General features: G+C 42.6%; 1 protein-coding gene across 1 annotated transcript in view; it reads left to right on the forward strand.

The window, feature by feature from the left end:
* usp4.L (ubiquitin specific peptidase 4 L homeolog) overlaps positions 1–21,372 on the forward strand; it is a 44,107-nt gene extending 22,735 nt beyond the window's left edge. Inside the window, 13 exon segments of the mRNA NM_001088983.1 lie at positions 1,218–1,376; positions 2,238–2,462; positions 3,267–3,350; positions 4,682–4,776; positions 5,815–5,997; positions 6,181–6,269; positions 6,747–6,977; positions 7,409–7,479; positions 8,252–8,367; positions 9,369–9,518; positions 13,757–13,860; positions 20,497–20,585; positions 21,021–21,372. Of these exon segments, the coding sequence (NP_001082452.1) occupies positions 1,218–1,376; positions 2,238–2,462; positions 3,267–3,350; positions 4,682–4,776; positions 5,815–5,997; positions 6,181–6,269; positions 6,747–6,977; positions 7,409–7,479; positions 8,252–8,367; positions 9,369–9,518; positions 13,757–13,860; positions 20,497–20,585; positions 21,021–21,164 (1,740 nt within the window). The 3' untranslated portion in view covers positions 21,165–21,372.
* The last annotated feature ends 1,997 nt before the right edge of the window (positions 21,373–23,369 follow it).

Below are 23,369 nucleotides of genomic sequence, written 5' to 3' on the forward strand. Positions count from 1 at the left end.
CAAACAGATTTTGTTATATTCAATTTTGAAATCTGACATGGGTCAATTTCCCAGCTGCCCCAAGTCATGTGACTTGTGCTCTGATAAACTTCAATCACTCTTTACTGCTGTACTGCAAGTTGGAGTGATATCACCCCCTCCCTTTCCCCCCAGCAGCCAAGCAAAAGAACAATGGGAAGTTAACACAAGATAACAGCTGCCTGGTAGATATAAGAACAACACTCAATAGTAAAAACTCATGTCCCACTGAGACACATTCAGTTACATTGAGAAGGAAAAACAGCAGCCTGCCAGAAAGCATTTCTCTCCTAAAGTGCAGGCATAAGTCACATGACATGGGGCAGCTGGGAAATTTACAAAATGTCTAGCCCCATGTCAAATTTCAAAATTGAATATAAAAAAAACTGTTTCCTCTTTTGAGAAATGGATTTCAGTGCAGAATTCTGCTGGAGCAGCACTATTATTATTAACATGTATTTATATAGCTAACTGATGCATTTTGGAAAAAACATATGTTTTCTGATGACAGGATCCCTTTAAATACCTTTTCTCATGATTGGACACACCTGCCTATGAAGTTGAAGGCTTAACAAACTAATCCAACCAATTTGGTGTTGCCAGTAATCCATATTGAGCAGTTACATGCATTCAAATTAGCAAAATTACCAAATTTTTGCACAGCCAGTTTTTCACATTTGATTTAATTTCATACAACTGACAACTGTTTCACTAAAAATCTTTGTTTAGAAGACACCCCCAGTACTCTTTATTTTCCTGGGAAATGAAAAACACACCACTATTATCTTTTTTTGTTGAAAGTGTAGTCAACTATTATGCAGACTGAGAGGGGTTCCCAAACTTTTTCATATGACTGTAAATAATAGGTTATGTGTAGAAAGATAATATAATGTATTAGATTCAAATACAACACTGTATTGTATCCTCTAGCTATGTACATGTTTGGGGATTTAATTATTTCTCATTGGGGCCAATTATTTCTCATAGTTCATGTTTGACGGCCAGTATATTACACTCCAGTTTGTCAGCCATGCTCTAGATGAAATACAAGTGAAGCATTAGATTAATTTTCCCATTTACATTGCCTCTGAACAGTTGGCACATTCTCCTTTCTAATACACAGATGGCTTGCGCTCAGCTTTCTTTTTCTATGACTTGGTAAGTTGATTGAACAATATGCAATTCTTTAAACATTCCAGACACAGGTTGGCCGATTCGCTCCACAGTTCTCTGGGTACCAGCAGCAGGACTCTCAAGAACTCCTAGCATTTCTCCTGGATGGTCTCCATGAAGATTTAAACAGAGTAAAAAAGAAGCCATATCTAGAGCTGAAAGATGCGAATGGGCGACCCGATTCTGTAAGAATACAATGCCATGATGTTCTTTAATTGGAGTTGTTAACCTTTAAATTAATTTTTAGTATGATGTAGAGAGTGATATTCTGAGACACTTTACAATCGGTTTCCATTTCTTATTTGTTTTTTTTGTTGTTTAGCTTTTTCTTCAGCAGCTCTCCAATTTACAATATCAGCAGTCTAGTTGCTAGGGCCCAAATTACCCGAGCAAACATGCACTGATTTGAATAAGGGACTGGAATATACTGTAAATAGGAGAGGACCTGATTAGAAAGATGAGTACTAAAAGGTAGCAGTAACTATAAATTTGTAGCCTTACAAAGCATTTGTTTTTTAGATGGGGTCAGTGAGCCCCATTTGAAAACTAGGAAGAGTCAGAAGAAAAAGGCAAATATTTCAAAAATTTAAAAACAGAAAAAATGAAGACCCATTGAAAAGCTGCTTATAATTAGCCATTCTATAACATACTAAAAGTTAACTTAAAGGTGAACCATCCCTTTAAATAATCTTTGTGTAGCAGTATTTCCCACACCATAGCAAAATGCTGCAAGAAATATTGAAACGTTTTTCTTTGAAGTGCTTCACTAACTTTGACAAAGCAAGACCATATAGCTAATCTGATTCCAACTTTTTTTGTAGCGGAGTTAACTGTTGTATTTAAAATTGGGGACCACGTAGTAATGATAACATTTAATTTAGAGATGATTAAGAGAATCCTAAAACCGCTTAACTTTGCTTTTAGCTCATTTATTAAACATTTTCTGTTATGCAAAAGCATGGTTTCTCAGCTCTTTTCTGTACACACACATTATATTTCGATCTTCAACCTGACTGTGTATGTAACTAGATCCATACTTTATCTAGATTGTGGCAGCTGAAGCTTGGGAAAATCATCTGCGGCGGAACAACTCCATCATTGTAGATATTTTCCATGGCCTTTTCAAGTCGACCCTGGTGTGCCCAGAGTGTCACAAAGTCTCTGTGACTTTCGACCCATTCTGTTATCTCACCCTTCCTTTGCCCATGAAGAAAGATCGCACAATGGAGGTGTTTTTTGTTCGTTCTGACCCTCACTGCAAACCAAAACAGGTAATAAATAAAATTTCTCTTGAAACTGTATCTACAGTTTTATGGTTGAACACAGCATTGATTTATCATAGCAAGTGAACCAATATAGCAAGAGAAAGGTCACATATTTTTGTTGATAAAATACAGCAGCTCTTAAAATACCTTCAGTGCATTGGCATTTTGTTGTTTCAAAGGATCAAGCAGAATATATGACATAGAGTAGAAAGACATATTTAACAGATATAATATATATAATATAAATAAAAACTATGAATAAAAATGAAAGCAACTATTCTCCTTTTGTTGAAGGTGGTTCTTATGTACAGGACCACTTAAGGGCAGAGACACACGGTCAGATTCGGGAAGATTAGTCGTCCAGCTAATTTCACTCCGGCTAGAATGTAAATCACCGGTGGGATGACACTCGGAGCGATTCGTTTTCCGAAGTTTCCTCGTGAGGCAACTTTGGGCGACTTTTGAAAACAAAGCGATCCGAGTGCCATCCCGTGAAGGCAGTTCCGGGAGATAAATCGCCCCGAAGAAGAGGGGATTTGTCGCCGGGCGACTATCTCCCCGAATCTGAGCTCGTGTGTCTCTGCCCTAAATGTTAGACCTTTGTTTTTATGACTTTTGAAGACAGAAGGTGTGGCTGTTTGTTGACGCAAGATTGCATGATAATTATCAGCACACCGCTGTATTTTCCACTGTACAAATATCATAAACTTAATCTCCCAGAGTTTCTTCAATAGTTTGTGCTTCATTATACTTTTTTTTTAATACTTTAATTGCCTTAATTCAAACTTCTTCTTTTTTGTGGTGGTGCAGTATCGGTTGACGGTGCCTAAGATGGGAGTTGTTTTGGACCTGTGTTCAGCTCTTTCTAAGATATCGGATGTGCAAGCTGAAAATGTAAGCTTCATTTATGCTTATCCTGAAATGACTGGTTGCGGTGTGTTAACTTCTGCTTAGTATCCATTAAGATCTGCTGGGTATCCATTACCTGCAGCGTCTGTGCATTATGCAAAATCCTGATTACCTGTGCAGTTAAGATGTAAACCTACAATGGTTGTTACTGTTGCACTAAAATTTTAATTTGCTTTTGTTGCATAAGGCTGTTCTAGAATCTTGTCCTTTTTGGGTGTCAGGACACACAAGGGTGCAAATAAGCTTTAGCATTAGGTTTAACCTATGGGATGGGAGCCAAAACTGGGTCCACTTGCTGCTTTGCATGGATCCTTAGTAGTTCAACTTAAAATTAAATTTAATATAATGTAGACGATAATCAGAGACAATTTTTGCAATTGGTGTTCAATTATTATTTTTTGTGGTTTTTGAATTTAGCGTTTTGTTCAGCAACTCTCCTGTTTGGAAAATCAGCTATCCAGTTGACTGTTGCAATCTGACAGTAGTTTAATGATGGAAGACTGTAAGATGAATAGGAGAGGGCCTGAATAGAATCATAACTAATAAAAAAATTAAAAAAAAAGTAACCACATCAATACAACTGTAGCCTCAAAAAACAATATATTTTTCACTGCCAGGGTCTGTGAAAAGTTGCTTGGCATAAGGTCATCCTATGACATACTGGAAATGTATTTAAAGGTTTACTACAGGTATGGGATCCGTTATCCGGGAACCCATTATCTAGAAAGCTCCGAATTACAGAAAGGCTGTCTCCCATAGACTCCATTATAATCAAATAATCCAAATTTGTAAAAAGAATTTCCTTTTTCTGTGTAATAATAAAACAGCACCTTGTACTTGATCCAAACTAAGATATAATGAATCCCTATTGGAAGCAAAATCAGCTTATTGGGTTTATTTAATGCTTACATGATTTTCTAGTAGACTTAAGGTATGAAGATCCAAATTACAGAAAGATCCCCTATCCAGGAACCCCCAGGTCCCGAGCATTCTGGAAATCAGGTCCCATATCTGTACCAGGAAACCATAGCTTTTTATACAAACAGAAAATAACTATTCAATAAGCTGATTCCCAGACTTTATCTGGGTCACTATATACCCTATTTTCGCTACTAACATCGGTATATATCTGATGAGCATTTTTTTGGTTGTACTACTCTTAATCTTAGTGTTAGAACAGTCATGGCTTTAAAATGTTTTATGTTGCGTTTCAGAGAGTTGCTTGGCAGTTCACATAAAAGAGAAGTTTAAAAAAAAATCATTTGCTGCTGTTTTGTGTTCCTTAAACCAGTGATGTGCTTATGTTATGTTGTTAGATGGTGGTTACCGATGTCTACAACCATCGCTTTCACAAGATTTTTCAAATGGATGAGATGCTGAGCCACATTATGGAGAGAGACGATATCTTTGTGTAAGTGGATAACTCCCAAATAAAAGGTTACACTGCTGGTCAGTAGCATGTGCACATAACCCTACCCTCATTTTTTTTTGCCCTAGGATCTGCCCAGTGATCTAAAAATATGGCTCTTAAAAAGTTCAAGCAAATGTAGTGAATTTGTTTCTGAAATTCTGGTGACAATTGCACCCAGAACATTTTGTAATTCATAAAATAAGAATGCATTTCTAAATACACTATATCAGTCAAAAGTCATAAGTATATACTTTAATGCTCCCCTGTGTTTCTTAAGTTCAAAACTTGGCCTAGAGGCATTTTAAATACACAGAATGCAGATATGACTTTTGATTGTTGCCACTATATATGCACATTGGTTCTGGGCATGTTGTATGAGTCAGTGGCCTTTAAGGTAAATTACTGCACCAAAAAAAATTTCCATTTAAACCCTAACTCTGCGGTGGGGACCTTATAAGACACCTGACTCCATCACAATAGACTGCTGACTTCTGTTCATTCCTGTGGAATTGTTAGAATTATACAGGTATAGGATCCCTTATCCGTAAACCCGATATCCAGAAAGCTCCGAATTACGGAATGGCTGTCTCCCATAGACTCCCTTTTATCGAATAATATAAATTTTTAAAAATTATTTCCTTTTTCTCTGTAATAATAAAACAGTAGCTTGTACTTGATCCCAACTAAGATATAATTAATCCTTATTGGAAGCAAAACCAGCCTATTGGGTTTATTTAATGTTGAAATGAATTTCTAGTAGACTTAAGGCATGAAGACCCAAATTACGGAAAGATCAGTTATCCGGAAAACCCCAGGTCGCGAGCATTCTGAATAACTGGTCCCATACCTGTATTTATAAAATGGTGACCTCTAACCACTGGAGAATACGCTTGTAAAAATCCCATAGCAATGAATAAAAAAGTGGATGAGTCCTTTCTGTTGCAAGCTCTACTCTCACATTTTGATAGTCTGCCCCTAACATTGTCTCAGTTCCAGTGCTCACTTTGTTTTTTTTTTGTTTTTTTTTTGTCTCTTTAGATATGAAGTCAAGCCTAGAAAAGCTGAAGACTGGGTTACACTTCCTATTTGCTTCCGGGAGAGACGATACCGGCAGGCCACATCCACCGGCACAGTCTTGTTTGGCCAGCCCCTCATGATATCTGTACCAAAGCACAATCTCACTTTAGACATTCTGTATGAAAATGTGCTGGATAGAATAAAGTACGTACTGCTTTTTCTGCTGCACCTTTTTAAACATCAGTGCAAAGTATTTCTTGCAACAGAGCCATAAATGCAAATAAAAAGGTTGCACTCCAAACCCAGGGAAATGACACTTCCAGGGAATATAATCCAGATACCGGTAATCTAAACATATATATAATTTTTTTTTTTTTGTTCCATTAGACGGTATGTAAAGAACCCTCATCCGGAGTTATATACCTGCTTAAGTACAGACAGTGAGGCATGCAATGGCTCGAATGGTGAATGCGATGGTAAGTTTTGTACCTATCTTTGCTCCTCGTTTTGCTTAAATTGACTTTCTTAAAGTCTTAATACTGACTAACATTTATATTGATCTGTACTAGGGATGCACCGAATCCAGGATTCGCCTTTTTTCAGCAGGATTCTGATTCGGCCTGAATCCTTCTTCCCTGACGGAACCAAATCCTAATTTGCATATGTAAATTATGGGTGGGGAAGGAAATTGCGTGACAAAACAAAGTAAAAAATGTTATCCCATCCCCACCCCTAATTTGCATATGTAAATTAGGATTTGGTTTGGTATTCGACCGAATCTTTCGCGAAGGTTTCAGGGGTCGGCCAAATCCAAAATAGTGGATTCTGTGCATCCCTAATCTGTGCATAATGTTAAATACTGCATGTTTGAGGGCTGGAAAAGCTCTGATAGGCAAATAATCAAGTATATGTGTGCAGCCTAATTGTGTTGCTTATTTCTATTCATGCACTAGATGAGATGGATCATCAAGAGGAGGATCAGGAAGAATCTCAGGAAGAGACCAATGGGCAGTCTGATGAGAGTGTGGAAGAAGAAAACTCTGAGGGAGGGTGTAGCCCCTGTAACAAGATGCCAAAGAAAGCCTTGGAGTGCCGCAAGAGGCTGTTCACCTTCAGTTTGGTGAATTCGTATGCCACTGCAGAGGTGGGATCAATGCCTGCCAAGGGATACCTGAAACTCAGCTGTAAGTGGAAAGGGCATATCTGTGTAGGTGGCTTGGTATAAGTTCTGCAAAGCATTAATGTGTTGTCTATTTTTGTTTGTAATTAAACCCCTTCCCTGACTGGGTTTTTGCAGCCAGCAAAGCCCTCGTATTCCCCTGCTTAGCTTAATGTGGGAATCACTCTCACCCTGCCACCACACCCATTGGTCAGACAATTACTGCTCAGCACTTTATCAGTATTTCCAAGTGGTAATCTCCTGCCCCTTGAGTTTATTGTAGTTTATGCAGGGGAATTTAAAGTTCATTGCTGCAAAAAACAAAAATGTATCTTGTTCTAGTTTCTTTAACTTTATGTTGTCCCATCTAAAATGATGTGTTTTTCTTCCCTATTATGAAAATTCAATAAATGGAAATACACGTTTTATGACTGAAACCTCCCTTTTTTCTTCTAGCTTTTGCAACAGTTGCTATTGATTGGGATTCTGAAAGCAAGAAATTGTTTTATGATGATCAGGAAGCAGAGGTAAGCTGGGTTGTGCGTTTTTAATGAACCATTGCTCAACAGATTCTTAGGAGCAAGAAATGAATGATTAACTGTACCTTTCACTGTTTAATTGAGGCATTATTGTTCTAATATCTCTTGGAAGGGTATGGCATTTCCTACCCATCATAGCTCTGTTTCAGAGCGTGTTTTCAGTGGTTGGCATCCTTTAAAGGAGAAGGAAAGGTTAAAACTAAGTAAGCCTTATCAGAAAGGTCCATCTAAATATACCAGTAAACCCCCAAAGTAATGCTGCTCTGAGTCCCCTGTCAAAAGAAACACAGCATTTCTTTCCTTCTATTGTGTACACATGGGCTTCTGTATCAGACTTCCTGCCTTCAGCTTAAACCTCATTGCCCTGGGCAAGAGCATGCTCAGTTTGCTCCTCTCCCTCACCCCTCCCTTCTCTACTGTAATCTGAGCCCAGAGCAGGGAGAGACTCAGGCAGGAAGTGATGTCACACCACATTAATACTGCAGCTCCTATTCTAAACAAACAGAGAGTTTCTAGAGCTTTTTACTCAGGTATGGTAAAACATTCTACAGAATAAATATAGCATTCTAGCTTGTACTATTGCAGCTAATCTATTGGCAATAAAATGCCTCCGTAGCTTTCCTTCTCCTTTAAGATGTGTAGCATTTCACGGTCTTGAATTGTACACCTGTTAACTTTACAATACATTGTAATGTTTACTTTTAAGAGTTTTTCCTCTAGAAATCCTATATTTATCATTTGTATTTTATTTTTAAAACAGGCTTTTGACAAACATGAATCAATGATGCAGCCTCAGAAGAAGAAAGTAACCGTTGCCCTTCGAGAATGCATACAGCTCTTTACAAAGACTGAGACCCTTGGGGAGCATGACCCCTGGTAAGACATTTGATGGATTATTCTGTTACCTGGGATCAAAAGTCAAGTTTCCCTCTTTTGGTTTTAAAAGGCTTTGTTTTCAGGTGTTCAGTTTTTTGAGTCAGATATGTTGAATCTTGGTATATTTCTCTTAATATGTTACTATTATCTGCACTCAAAGTGAGAAATCATATCCTATGTTTTTGTGGGTTCCCCTATTCTCCCTATGTAGTGGTCCTAACTCAGGCAGCTTTCCTACACTTTTTATCAGTACAACTTTAATGTTGCCCCATCCTATGCATGCTTGAAAGATTTTAGAGCTGCTGAAGCAATATTGTTGTAAATGCAGCTTGCAGCATGTTATATTAGTTTCGATAATGTTAGCAAAGGTATCAGGAATCCTGTGATTTGGTGTTCATGGTTTACATTTACACTGAAATATACACAATGAGAAAAATTCAAGTGGGATTACTACTTATACACTGGCCTTTTTCTGCAAAATATTCTAAGATAATTTAACTTCTGGTGCTGACTAATGCACAGGCTATTTTTTCGACCATCCTGAGCTGTTCATAATGGCAGCCTCTTGAGTGAGAATACATCGTATTCATGGATATTTACATACAGTCCCTAACAATTCTCCTATAAAATCAACTTTATTCCTGTAAATACAATTCCTGAGACTGTAGGATTATATATAACAGATAATACAGAGATCCAGCACACCACAGGACCTTTTTGTGTTCATTGTAAAATTAATTACATATAATACACAAGAGCAAGCATTATTTAGTAAATTATATTCTTATAAACAGTTCTTAGTAATCAGTTACAATTGGTGTTCAGTGATGTGATTTCTGTCACATGGCTCTATAACACTTGTACCCCCTGTTGTAAAATATAAAGATATTTAAGGGGAAATATACTAGGGATGCTGAACCCCCAAATCCTAAAGATTTTGCCAAATATTGTTAGACGATATGTCATGTGACTCATCTCTTTAATGCCAACTTCTTTCTCAGGTATTGCCCGAACTGCAAAAAACATCAGCGAGCCACCAAGAAGTTTGATCTGTGGTCCCTGCCTAAAATCTTGGTGGTACATTTAAAGCGTTTCTCATACAATCGCTTTTGGAGGGACAAGCTGGATGCTGTGGTCGAGTTTCCAATTCGGTAAGCTAATATTAGGAAGCAGCTGGTGTGGGCAATCTGATTTATTTTCCAATTAAAGAGTTAGTCCACAGATGTGAAGAGATTTGCTAAAGTTCTGGCCAATAGGCAGTATCTTTAGAAAGTATTAATCCGGTATAGATTTAACCCAAAATTTAAAGCCAAGATACAAGCGCTATATGCTCGTCCCAGGGTAAAGATCCTGGTAAATGGCAGGCTGTCCGCACACATACATCTGAGGAGAGGCACCTGACAAGGATGCCTACTCTCCCCATTGCTCTTTGCTTTGGCCATCAAGCCCCTGGCTATTCAAATTAGGGCAAATCCAGGAATTGAGGGTCTACGACTAGAGAATGTAAATGAAAAAATATCTCTTTATGCAGATGACATGTTTTTATACTTGGCTAATCCACACCAGGCTCTAGACCAGGCATGTCCAAAGTCTGGCCCGCAGGCCAATTGCGGGCCGTTTTCAAATTTACACCGGCCTGCAGGCATTCTCATGAAATGAATAATAATGTGGCCCACCAGCACAGTGCAATCAGGAATCGCTAAGCTGTAGCAATTATATTTGGGCACATTCGTGAAATGATCTGCCACTTGGTCTATACTGCTGCCTGTGTGCTGAAGGTGTTGGCAATAGACACGTACTGACACATAGTGACGCGCCGCTCTCACATACTTCTTTAGGGCTGAAGGTGCAATAGACGTACTGACGTGCCAGTACAGTAAACTAAAGAAGTATGCGAGGGCGGCGTGTCAGTACGTGTCTATTACTAACACCTTCAGCACGCAGGCTGCAGTATAGACCAAGTGGCAGATCATTTCACTAATGTGCCCAAATATTACAGCTACGCGATTCCTTGTTTAAATGAGGCGCCGAGAATAAGTTCAAACAGACTCCGCTTCTCCACTTCCTAAACGCTGCAATCTCCAGGAGTAAATGATCCTGATCGCAAGCTAGCTACCTCAGAATGGATGTCAGGCTGAATGGTCGACCCCCACACATTTTCACTTCATCAAATCTGGCCCTCATTGCAAAAACGTTGGACACCCCCGCTCTTGACAGTCTCCTTAAGATGGCTGCTGATAATACAAAATTAACCAAACCAAGTCATTTTCCCTATTGATCCCCTCTCTAGGGATATCCCAGAAACTATCTTGCAACTCAAGGTAGTATCATCATTTAAATATCTGGGCATAACAATCCATATGGATCTTAGTAAATATGAACAGCTAAACTTAAGTCCCATTGTGCAGGCACTAAGTAACAAAGTTTCAATTTGGGAAGACCTGCCATTCACTCCTCTTGGCAGGATAAATATGTTTTAAGATGATTTTCTTTCCATAGCTCCTATATGTCCTGCACAATGCTCCCAATGCCCCTAGAGTACAGTGGTTTGCTGGAATAGAAAAAAATAATTAGAGGCCAGGGGACCATCCAAGGTTAAATTTTAGAGTTTTACAAGCACCAGTCACTGGTGGAGGCCTAGCGCTACCTAATCTCATATTATACTTCCTAGCTGCTCAACTAGTATATGTCCACTGGTGGCTGACCCCCCAAAGTAAATAATCCGTCTGTGGTCCTTTAAGTTGCGGTAGTAGGTTCCTTTGAAGCTCTTGCAAAACTCCCCTATCGTGGAACCTCCTCTAACTATGTTGTATCCCCAGCTATGACAACTGTTTACAGGCCTTTCATGAATCCCTGAAGCTAATTTGGGGCTCCTCTGATGCCTGGTCTCCCCAAACCCCTCTATGGGGTTATAACTTCCTTCTACACTTCCACTCCATGCCAGATATTTCTAGATGGGCCCAGCAAGCAAACAAAAAAATCTGGGAGACCTTAAGAAGAGAATGTAAAGGCTATGAAGTATTACGGCAAGAGCTTTACACTTCTCCAGAGAGGCTGCGATATATGCAGATACGACACGCTCTATCGATACTATTCCCCACAAGACCCATAAACCTAGGGGAAATGACATTTGAGCGACACCTGCATAGACAAAACATGGCCAAACGTCTGTCCTAGCTATACATAATACTCACTACAGCGAGCCCAGCGCCCTTAGATGAAGCTGAGATAAAATGGCCAAAGGATATCCTAGTTAGTTAGTTGAGATGTGGAAGGATGCTCTTCAGCTGGTCCCAGAAATATCTATCTCTATGAAGGATAGGTATGTACAAATAAAGTTCCTAAACAGGACATACTTAATCCCGTACCATCTAGCAAAAATCTATGAGAATGTGTCGGACTTGAGGTGGGGTCTCTGTTTCATGTATTTTGGTCCTGCCCAATAATAGAGATTCTGGAGTAATGTTCTCCAATACATAAATGAAAAACTCACCCTCCCAAATATCCACTCCCCAGAGCTATGTCTGTTGGGTTTAACAGGGGAACTACAACTCCGGGCCTACTCCAGAACATGATACTTACAGCTGTTCTATTGTGCAAATAAAGGCAATCTTCATGTCTTGGAAATCTCTGGATCCCCCTTCTCTGCAGTTCTGGCTGAAATTGGTAAATGACTCCCTCCCACGACAGAAACTTACTAACTTAGCAAGGAGTTGCCCATAGAAATTTGAAAAAAAAAGAAAAACTTACACTCGCACACCCTGGCCGTCCAAAGTCACACGAGTTCCAGGTGCTAGATGTTTAGAGGAATTGGACAACCTCGAAAGCAGTGTAGATACAAGACACACCAGCACAACATGGATAATGCTTGAGAAAGGGGTCACGCCCCGACACGTTGCATCCGCAAATAAACGAGCAAGGTCAAATCCTGCTAGAATTATCCATAGAAATTTGAAGCCATATGGGCAACGTGGCTGGATCTACAAATTATTTGATGCCATCTGAGTGCTACCTGGGTACAAAATAACTGATATCCTTGCCTCCTTTTATTGCCTCCTCTCCTTTCTTTTCTGTCCTTTTCTTCTTATTGTTCATTTAATTGTATTTTAAAAATTTAAAAATAAAATCTTTAAAAAAAAAAAAAAAAAGTTCGTCCAGTTACAATCTTGAGACAGTACTTACCGTATGTAAAGTGTATAGCAAAGTTGCAATATATACAGATACTGTAAAAGCTTAACAATATATTTTATGTATTTCTATTTGGGATGTAAACGATTTCATTCGTGGTATGTCTGTGAATCTGTTGTCAAGATGATGACAAAGTCAGTTGATTGAGAATGACATGTCTGTAACACAAGCACTTCAGCACTGCACATTCCACAATGGCTTGAGCACAGTGCATTTTGCTACTAGCCCAGCGCTTACTCAGCAGAGTGTTATTTGCAATGGGGCATTTGGCATTTTCCTTCTCACGCAGCCCTTTTGTTTGTGTAGATAGATCCAGTGCTGACCCTGGCTATTTTGAAGTATAATGAAATATAATGCAGCACAACCAGCGCCGTTCCTGCCATGAGGCAGGGTGAGTACCTTGCCTCAGGCGGCAATGAACGGCCGTTTACAAGGGGCAGCAAAAAGCCGCCTCCTGTAACTTTAAGAGCCCTTTTGACCCGCTCCTGAAGAGTGAAGGGGAAATTTTGAGCACAGAGCAGTGACATGTAGGAATTGCTGATTGGAAAGTGAAAGAAATTGTCTGCCCCAACTCTAAAGGTGGCCATAAATGCAAAGATCCTCTCGTTTGGCGATGTTGCCAAAAGAGCGGATCTTTCCCCAATATGCCATTAACAGGCATGGCTATATCAGGGGTAATCTGATCGTTCGGCCGTATGGGTCAAAATCAAACCCGACCAAACGACCGATCTCCGCCGGGCGAAAGATGTCGGCACACGCCACACACGATCCAAAAATCGTACGAATCCTCGATTCGTACGATCGGATCTGTGTGTCTATGGCCACCTTAAGCCTCAGGCATAGAAGCAGGGAAAATAATATTTGATTGACAGCTCAGATATAACAGGTATGGATGTTTTTAAAGAAAAAAAGAATGTTTTCCATGTTTTATTTGCAAAGGATTTTTATGTGTAGCTGACCGGTCCGCTTTAAGAGTTGAATTTCAGTTTTCTAAAATGAAAATTCAACCTTCTAGTGCAGAGAGTGGTATTGTCCGTTTTACGCTAACGATGTAGCCCCCTTCTGGACTCCCTCTGATGCAGTAATCATTGGGGACAAGGGGGGCGGCATTGCTGGAGCTGCCTCGGGCTGCTTCTTTCCTGAGTTTTTCTGTTATCATGAGCTGCATTTATAACGTCACCAACTTTTGTTTTACTTTTAGGGATCTGAATATGTCCGAATTCGTCTGTGACCCACAAGCGGGTCCCTTCGTGTATGATCTTGTTGCAGTTTCAGACCACTATGGAGGAATGGGAGGAGGTCATTGTAAGTAACACCTGTGTAAGAGTTGCTTATTACAGATACCATCAGCTGCCAATAAGAGCAGAACTACAGGGAACCCAGTGTCACCTGAGAGTTAGGGTCTCAAACTACAATGATACTTGTCTGGGGACAAATAGCTGATATAGGTGTCCCTTTAAATCTTGTCTTTTTTTTTTTTCATTTTGAAGCTTTAGTAAAAGCATCATAAACCAGTCTAAACTGTAGACCAGTGCTGTCCAACTGGTTGCTTGTCAGGGGCTAATTATTTGTTTCACTGCATATATGGAGACCTCATTATAATGAAATTACATCATCCAAGGAGGTAGTAATTTGCAGGTGCAAAATATTTTATCTGCACAACACTAACCTGCCCTCAAGCCTCTGCATTGATCTGTATTCTCACATTTGGCAGACATCATAGGAGGGGGCAGGGCAGAGGCAAAGATATAAATAATAGGGATGCACCGAATCCAGGATTCGGTTTGGGGTTCGGCCTTTTTCAGCAGGATTCAGCCGAATCCTTGTGCCCGGGCCGAACCGAATCCTAATTTGCATATGTGAATTAGGGGCGGAGGGAAATCACGTGACTTTGTCACAAAACAAGGAAGTAAAAAATGTTTTCCCCTTCCCACCCACCCGGTATTCGGCCGAATCTTTTGCAAAGGATTTGGGGGTTAGGCTGAATCCAAAAAAGTGGATTCAATGCATCCCTAATAAATAATAGCCAGCTGAGGCTTTTGGGCAAAGGGTATTGAACTAAAGAGGTTATTTACAATGCGTTAGGACTGGAGGGAATTTAAATAATAAGATAGCACTTGGATATCGGTCGGCTCCTCGATTGGGCCGTCTTTTGAAGGCACCTGAACATCGGCCATTGTTAGAACTGAATCGTCAGATACTAATTCTATTGTTTCTATCTGTATATCTCACGATTCAGCTCTACACGTGTGTGTTGAAAGGAACAATGCAAGTAATTGTTACATGTATTGCCACCTTAAAGGAACAGTAACATCAAAAAATTAGTGTTTTGAAGTAATAAAAATATAATGCAGTGTTGCCCTGCACTGGTAAAACTGCTGTGTTTGCTTCAGAAATGCTACTATTGTTTATATAAATAAGCTGCTACAGTGCAATGGGGGCAGCCATTCAAAGGAGAAAAGGCTCAGGTTACACAGCAGATAAGCTCTGTAGAACATAATGGTGGTATCTGTTATCCACTATTTAACCTGTGCCGTATAGCCTTTTCTCTGTCGTCTTAAGGGGGACACAGGGACCGATGGGGTTAAGCTCCATCCTCCAGGAGGCAGGACACTTGAAGTAATTAAAGTGGGCGTGCCAGGTTAGGCTTAACCCCACACACTGTACTCAGACTTCAGTTTTTTAAGTGTCCTGCTACCTGGAGGATGGACATCTCTACCTCTGAGAGAAATCTACGGTCAGTCTGTGACTGACACCAGGGGTGACACCTAAGGCAGGATTACCTGACCTTATATGGTTAGCCCCCTACGCGAGGACATCCACCGGGGTCATAACTCTAGCCTGTGGGCTATACAGACCACCCAGACGTATGCCTGTTCTAATTCTAGCGCAGAGGGTCTGGCCGGTGTGAGGGGGGGGTAAGTGACTACATATATGTTATATAATGTATGTTCACTATGTCTGCTGATTCTGCATGACCTTGTCTCCGGTGACCCCCGCATGTGCGTTCCAGCGGCCATTTTGGGTCTTTTCCCGCGGCTCAGCAGCGCTACACAGCACAGCTCTTGTCTGGTGACGGCACAGGTTGGCTACCCCACACCCTCTACATAGGATGGCAGAAGGTAGGCCAGGGGGGCTATTCAGCAGGGCGGGTGGACGAGCCCCCACAGCACAGGTGAATTTTTTTGTGTGTGCTAAGTGTCAACAAAAATTTCAGGGGGCACAGGGTGAGTCGCTTTGCAGAACTTGCACCATGGGGCAGGGGGCAGCTATGGTCTCTGGGGCTCCACCAGAAACACAAGCTGAAGATACAGTGCAAGGCACTTCTCAGGAATGCTCTCATGGGCCAGCAGCAGACCCACTCCCTCCATTATGGGCAGTACAGTTGTCATCCCCGGTGGTCGACGCACCAGTGTCAAGACTTTCTAAATCTACCACGCTGCCAGTCACTGACGCAGCGGCATTCAAGGATCCATCTGACAAAAGACTAGAAGGTTTTTTAAGGGCAATATATTCCTCAGCAGGATCTACACTGCGGCCCTGTTTGGCTTTAGCATGGGTCTCAAGAGCCATTCAGGCTTGGTCCGAGTCACTCGTCAAGGACATTCAGGGTGGTGTTCCCCGAACTGATCTTCTGTCCTCTGCACAAGCAATTGCGGAAGCATCAAGCTATCTTTGTGATACTTCCTTGGATGCCTCACAGTTTACTTCACGTACTTCGGCTCTGTCAATAGCAGCACGCAGAACGCTTTGGCTGAAGAATTGGTCAGCAGACATTAGTTCCAAGAAGTCCTTAACTTCTCTTCCGTACAAGGGCCAACGATTATTTGGCGAGGAACTCGAGAAGATTATCTCACAAGCGACAGGTGGTAAAAGCACCTTCCTTCCACAAGCCAGAAGTAGAGCATCATCAGCCAACAGACGGGGAAAAAATTTTCGTGGCCAGAGTGGCCGGTTCGCGCGGCAGGGTAGTCCGCCACAAAGATCCCACTTTCGCTCCAAAACCAGCGACAAGAACCGCCCCCCGTGGAAGAGTAATCGACCTCACAACAAACCATCAGCTGATAAGCCCACGTCGGCATGACGGGGCAATCCCTCCGGAATCGTTGGAACAGATCGGCGGAAAATTACTACGATTCCGGGAGGAATGGATCCGTCACTCTTCAGATGCCTGGGTCAAGGAGATTGTCTCTGGGGGCTACCATCTCGACCTGGCGGCACAACCTCCCAGGAGATTCATTATGTCCAGGGTACCCTCCAATCCCTTAAAACAAAGACCTTTTCTGGAGTGCATAGACAAGATGGAGAGATCGGGGGTTATCACACCAGTACCTCAGCCGGAGAGATTCTCCGGGTTCTACTCCAACCTTTTTACAGTCCCAAAGTAGGACGGCACGGTCAGACCTGTTCTCGACCTCAAGCGACTGAACAAGTACATCCGTTCTGTGCGCTTCAAGATGGAGACTTTGAGATCAGTAATTCGGGGCATGGAACAGGGTCAACTAATGATGTCCCTGGACATAAGGGATGCTTACCTCCATGTTCCCATTTGGCCTCCTCATCATCGCTACCTCCGCTTTGCATTTCAAAACAGACATTACCAATTTGTGGCACTACCGTTTGGCCTGTCCTCGGCCCCGCGGGTCTTCACCAAACTAATGGCAGTGTCGGCAGCCACTCTGAGACTGCAAGGGATTTCGGTGACACCTTATCTCGACGACCTACTTATCAAAGCCCGGTCAGTAGAGAAGGCCTGGGTGGATCTCCAAAGGGCGATTTCACTTCTCCAGAGCTTCGGCTGGACCATCAATTGGTCCAAATCCAATATGACTCTGAGTCATCACATGACCTTTCTCGGGCTGGAATTCAACACCCTCACGCAGACCGTGAGTCTACCTCTGGTCAAACAGAACAGAATCAGGGGTCAGGTACAGTCTCTGATAGACAGCCCGGTATCCACAGTACACAGAGCAATGCAAGTCCTCGGATCGATGGTATCAGCCATCGAGGCTGTCCCCTTCGCACAGATACATCTTCGTCCTCTTCAGTCCAGCATTCTTGCCACCTGGAAGGGGGGATCGTTGAACCAACCTGTCCGGTTATCTCCGGCGACGAAAGAAGCTCTACGGTGGTGGCTGTCCCCCGAGAACCTAGCAGTAGGACAATCTTGGGCGACGCCAGATTGGAGGGTGATGGCCACGGATGCCAGCCTTCAGGGCTGGGGAGCAACTTGGGAGAACCACTCTGCGCAGGGCCGCTGGTCTCCCGCGGAGTCCAGACTTCCTATCAACATTCTGGAACTCAGGGCAGTGAAGTTGGCACTCAGTCAGTGGAGTCACCTCCTACGGCTACAGTCAGTCCGCATCCAAAGCGACAAAGTCACCACGGTGGCCTACATCAACAGACAGGGAGGGACTCGGAGCCAAAAAGCTCTGACAGAAGCCAGAGAGATTCTGCAGTGGGCAGAGCAGAACTCTGTCAGACTATCAGCCATTCACATACCAGGCGTGGCCAATACAAAGGCGGACTTCCTCAGTCGAAATCAACTCGATCCCTGGGAGTGGGAGCTTCACCCGGAGGCTTTCGATCAACTAGTGTCAATCTGGGGAAGACCAAGCATAGATCTCATGGCGTCGAGGCGAAATCGAAAAGTCTCAACCTTCTTTGCACGATACCGAGACCCTCTAGCGGCAGGGGTAGATGCCATGACACAACACTGGCAGTTCAAGCTGGCTTATGCCTTCCCTCCACTTCCAATGCTCCCTCGGGTGCTCAAGAAGCTCAAGCAGTCCAGAGCCACAGTAATCGTAGTAGCTCCCTTCTGGCCGCGAAGAACCTGGTTCTCCGATCTTCAAGAACTGTCCGTGGCTCCACCGGTCCGGCTGGACGGCAGGCCAGACCTTCTGCAGCAAGGGCCCATAGCTCATCACAATCCCGGTCTGTTTTCTTTGACGGCTGGCTGTTGAAGCATCCATCTGGCGAAATCAGGGATTGACGGAAGAGGTTATTGCTACTATGCTCAAAGCTCGAAAACCATCGTCTTCCAAGTCGTACCATAGAGTTTGGCACTCCTACCTCGAGTGGTGCAATGAGTCAGAATTTACGTTCATGGAGCCCTGTATCCCTCGAATCTTGTCCTTTCTTCAGCGGGGCCTCCAATTAGGACTTAAACTCAGCTCCCTCAAGGTGCAAGTTTCTGCCCTTTCTATCCTATTTCAAAAGCGCCTAGCTACTGAGGAGACGATTCGCACCTTTCTACAGGGAGTCGCTCACGTGGCACCCCCATTCCGACCGCCTACAGCTGGATGGGATCTCAATCTGGTGCTGGAAGCCTTACTTGATCCTCCCTTTGAACCCCTGGGTTCAATTTCCGATGCATGGATGACGTGGAAAGTGGTCTGATGGCAATATCCTCTACTAGACGAGTATCTGAACTTAGCGCTCTGTCTTGCGACTCTCCATATCTCGTCTTTCACAAAGACAAGGCTGTTCTACGCACACTTCCACATTTCCTGCCGAAGGTTGTTTCGGAGTTCCATCTGCATCAGGAGATTATCGTTCCCTCCCTCTGTCCGGAACCTAAGAACGACAAGGAACGCAGGATCCACAGCCTTGACGTAGTCAGAGCTCTTCGCTGGTACGTTGAACGGTCAAAAGCTTTCAGAACTTCAAGGTCATTGTTTGTGATTCCCTCTGGACCTCGAAGAGGACAGGCGGCTTCTAAGACTTCTCTTGCTCGTTGGATTAGAGAAACTATCAAGCAAGCATATACTGCAAAGGGAAGAGCACCGCCTGAAGGTATCCGGGCTCATTCTACTAGATCGGTAGGTGCCTCTTGGGCTTGGCGTAACTCTGCTTCCTTGGAGCAGATCTGCAAGGCGGCTACCTGGTCATCCGTTAACACATTTACCAAGTTTTACAAAGTTGACACCTTTTCCTCGGCCGAGGCTTCTCTCGGGCGTAAGGTGTTGCAAGCAGTTATTAAGTAATTCTGCAGTTTCGGTCTATGCTCGCACCCACCCTGCTGTTTGGGACTGCTTTGGTGTGTCCCCCTAAAGACGACAGAGAAAACAGGATTTTTGTACTCGCCGTTAAATCTGTTTCTCTGTAGTCGAAAAGGGGGACACAGGGCTTCCCGCCCAGTGACGAGCTACAGACCATATTTGGTTTTTTCTGAATAGGTTCCTTGGTTTACTAGTTCTGCCTGTTATAAGTTTAGTAATTCTAGTAGCAGCTTTGGAACAAACTGAAGTCTGAGTACAGTGTGTGGGGTTAAGCCTAACCTGGCACGCCCACTTTAATTACTTCAAGTGTCCTGCCTCCTGGAGGATGGAGCTTAACCCCATCGGTCCCTGTGTCCCCCTTTCGACTACAGAGAAACATTTAACGGTGAGTACAAAAATCCTGTTTTATCAGTTTCTGTCATTGCTACACAGCAGCTTGTTTATATGAACTATAGTAGTGTTTCTGAAGCAAACACATCAGTTTTACCAGTGCAGGGCAACAGTACATTATATTTTCATTACTTTAAAACACTTTAATTTTTTGCTGTTACTGTTCATTTAGGTTAAGATTCGGTGAGATTAGTCGCCCCAGCGACAAATCTTTTCTTCGGGGCGACTATCTCCCCGAACTGCCTTCCCCTACCTTCCAGTCGGCTATAATGAAAAATCACAAGCGAGATGGCACTCGCGGCGCTTCTTTTTCTGAAGTCACCCGAAGTTTCTTCGTGAGGCGACTTCGGAAAATGAAACACCGCAAGTACCACCCTGATTTTTCATTATAGCTGGCGGGAAGGCGGTTCGGGGAGATTGTTGCCCCAAAGAAGAGGCGATTTGTCGCCAGGGTGACTAATCTCTCCGAATCTTCCCGTATACCCTTACCCTAAAGCCTATGCATAGCAGTGAGACATTCAACAGCAGCTTGTTTCTTGCCCCACAGACACAGCGTATGCAAAGAACCAAGATAAAGACCAGTGGTACTATTTTGATGATAGTAGCGTCTCTCCGGCTTCTGAAGATCAAATTGTGGTAAGGACCTGATAAATAAGGAGCACAGACTTCTTTTAAGGGAACTAGCACATGGGCAGATTCTGGGACATTTAGTTGCCTGGCCACTAATCGCCTCTTCTGTGGGCTGACAATCTCCCCAAACTGCCTTTGCCGTGCCTGCCGCCTGCTATAATGACAAAACGCTTGCGCCAATGCACTCGCGGCGATTCGATTTCCGAACCTCGGGTGACTTTGGAAATCGAAAGTGCCGCAAGTGCATTGGCGCAGTTGATTTTTCATTTTAGTAGGCGGCAGGCACAGCGAAGGCAGTTTGGGGAGATTGTTGCCCTGCAGAAGAGGCGATTAGTCCCAGGCGACTAAATCTCCCTGAATCTGCCCGTGTGCTTGAGGCCTTAAACGTCCCCAAGCCTTTTATTCGATAGCAGCTAATGTATTTCATTCCTTTTTCTACAGACAAAAGCAGCCTACGTCCTTTTCTACCAGCGCCAGGATAACGTTGATTGTAAAAACTCATCACCTGCAGCCTCAATCGGCACTCCTGCAGTGGAGGAAGATTTGGAAGAGCGAGGAGATTGTGACTCTATGGACACCATGTAGTGATTTTTACCCTCCCACAGTCAAATCCCAGCAGACACCGAGACGTTTCTAAGACACCTTAATCCGTTTGTCATCAGCCTGCTCTGAGATGTACATACTTTGAATCCACACACCAGGAGGAACCTTGTCTGATTCTACGTAATTACTCTGGATTTTTATTTTTGGAAAAGGGGAACGGAATTTATTAAATGCAAAACCTCTTATCGTTCCTCGCAGAACAAGCAAAAAGTGATTATTCTACCCGCAAAAACATCGTTTGTGGGATGGAAAGCCAAATCATACAGAAAACAATTCAATATAAGATTATATATGAATTGGTGTCATTTTTACTCATCAAGGAGTATATGATTAGTCCCCCAGCTTTAAACTACCCCCCCCCCCCCCCCGTGTACTTTGAAAAGGAAAAACGACACCAGCCTCCTTTGGAAAGTAATACAAAGTACTGTAGCCCTTGATAAGACCTGTGTAAGTCTGCAGGTGGGATCACTGCCTGATCCAGTGAGAAAGTGTTAAAGGCAAGTGCCACGAGATTGTTAAATATATTCACGGAAATGTATCTGCTTAGAAAGCAGGGTAACCTTTGTTTCTTCCCCCTTTCGGATGGGTTATATTTATTGCTCTTTATTTTAACAGGACAGTCTCCATAGTGGTTAAAGCGCCATACGATATACACAGATTGAATGTGGTTGGCCGACAAGTGTGTTTAAAGCAGCCTTTTTACTTCCTTTTGTCGTTATCCTTCTCTGATTGCCAGCGATACACTGCCATTCGGTGCAGAGACGCATTTAGCTAAATTGCTTAGGTACCTTCCTGGCAGCAAAGGGGTTAATTTAGAGTGCCCATTTTAAACTCACAATTTAAAGGGGGAACTATCGCGAAAATGAAAGTTTAATATTCGCTTCAGCATATGAAATAATAAACTACAATCAATTAAAAATTTTGTACCATTTTTGAAATAATTAAGTTTATGTTCACTTTACCTCTCTCAGGATCTGTTTCTCTTCACTCATTCACTCTTCGCTCATTCACTTCATGCAGCAGTTGGGTGTCAGATATTCATTGACAGTTAGATCCAATATATCTTATAGGGGGCTACTTTTGCCTAGAAGATGTATTAGAGCTCACTCTATTAAAATCACCAGAAATCCTGTCTCTCTACATGCAGAATATGTGCAAAAGGCAGTAATTTTGTTAGAGCACATTCAAATAACTGATTCCAGTACCAACAAAATCTAACAAAATAACTGCATTTTGCATAAATTCTGCATGTAGAGAGACATGATGTCTGGTGTTTTTAATAGACTGAGATCTAATACATCTTCTAGGCAAAAGGAGCCCCCCCCCTATATGATATATTGAATCTGTCAATGAATATCTGACACCCAACTGCTGCATGAAGACAGAATGAAGAGAAACAGATGCTGAGAGAGGAATAGTGAAGGTAAACTTGGTTATTTCAGAACCAATGCAGAATTTTTAATTGATTGTATTCAGAAAGCTTCTTACTTCAGTATGAGGAAGCTTCTATTTCATTTTCGCGATAGTTCCCCTTTAAGTTATCGTTTGCATTGTCTTTCATGTATAAATAGACGTCTCATTCAGGTAAGTGTGTACCTGCTGTGTGCCAGGTTGTAGCACAGAGAGTGTTAAGCTGTTGTTGTCACAAGTAAAAATATTTGTAACATACTGCACCTAATGCCCAAGTGTGGGTGACAGACGTTTAGGGCAGGGACACATGGGAAGATTTAGACGCTTCTTCTGCAGGGTGACAATCTCCCCAAACTGCGCCGCGAGTTCATTGGCGCAGGCGATTTTTTTTTCATTTAAGCAGGGGGAAGGCAGTTCAGGGAGATTGTTGCCCTGAAGAAGAGGCGATTAGTCGACAGGCTCCCCATGTGCCCCTGCCCTTAAGTGCAAGACCAATTGCATGGGGAATAGCAGATAGTGGCAGCAGTCACATGGAGAAACATCTGCTGATCACAAGACCTCTGTGACATGTCTCATTATTTTCAGAACTTCATGAGACCTTCGGGGCGGGATCATAAAGTTCTCAGTTGTGTCGTGGAGATGAACTCGTGAGAAGTTCTCATTGAAGCCAATAGGAAATGTCATCCATAGTGGTTTGGTCTATGCAGCTCAGTATTAATGACTAGAATGTCTCTTCCCATGCTGCCTGCAAAAGTTCTAGTCCATTTAGAAGTAACC

Source organism: Xenopus laevis, chromosome 4L (genome assembly GCF_017654675.1).
Source record: "Xenopus laevis strain J_2021 chromosome 4L, Xenopus_laevis_v10.1, whole genome shotgun sequence".
In the NCBI taxonomy this organism is placed as follows: Eukaryota; Metazoa; Chordata; class Amphibia; order Anura; family Pipidae; genus Xenopus; species Xenopus laevis.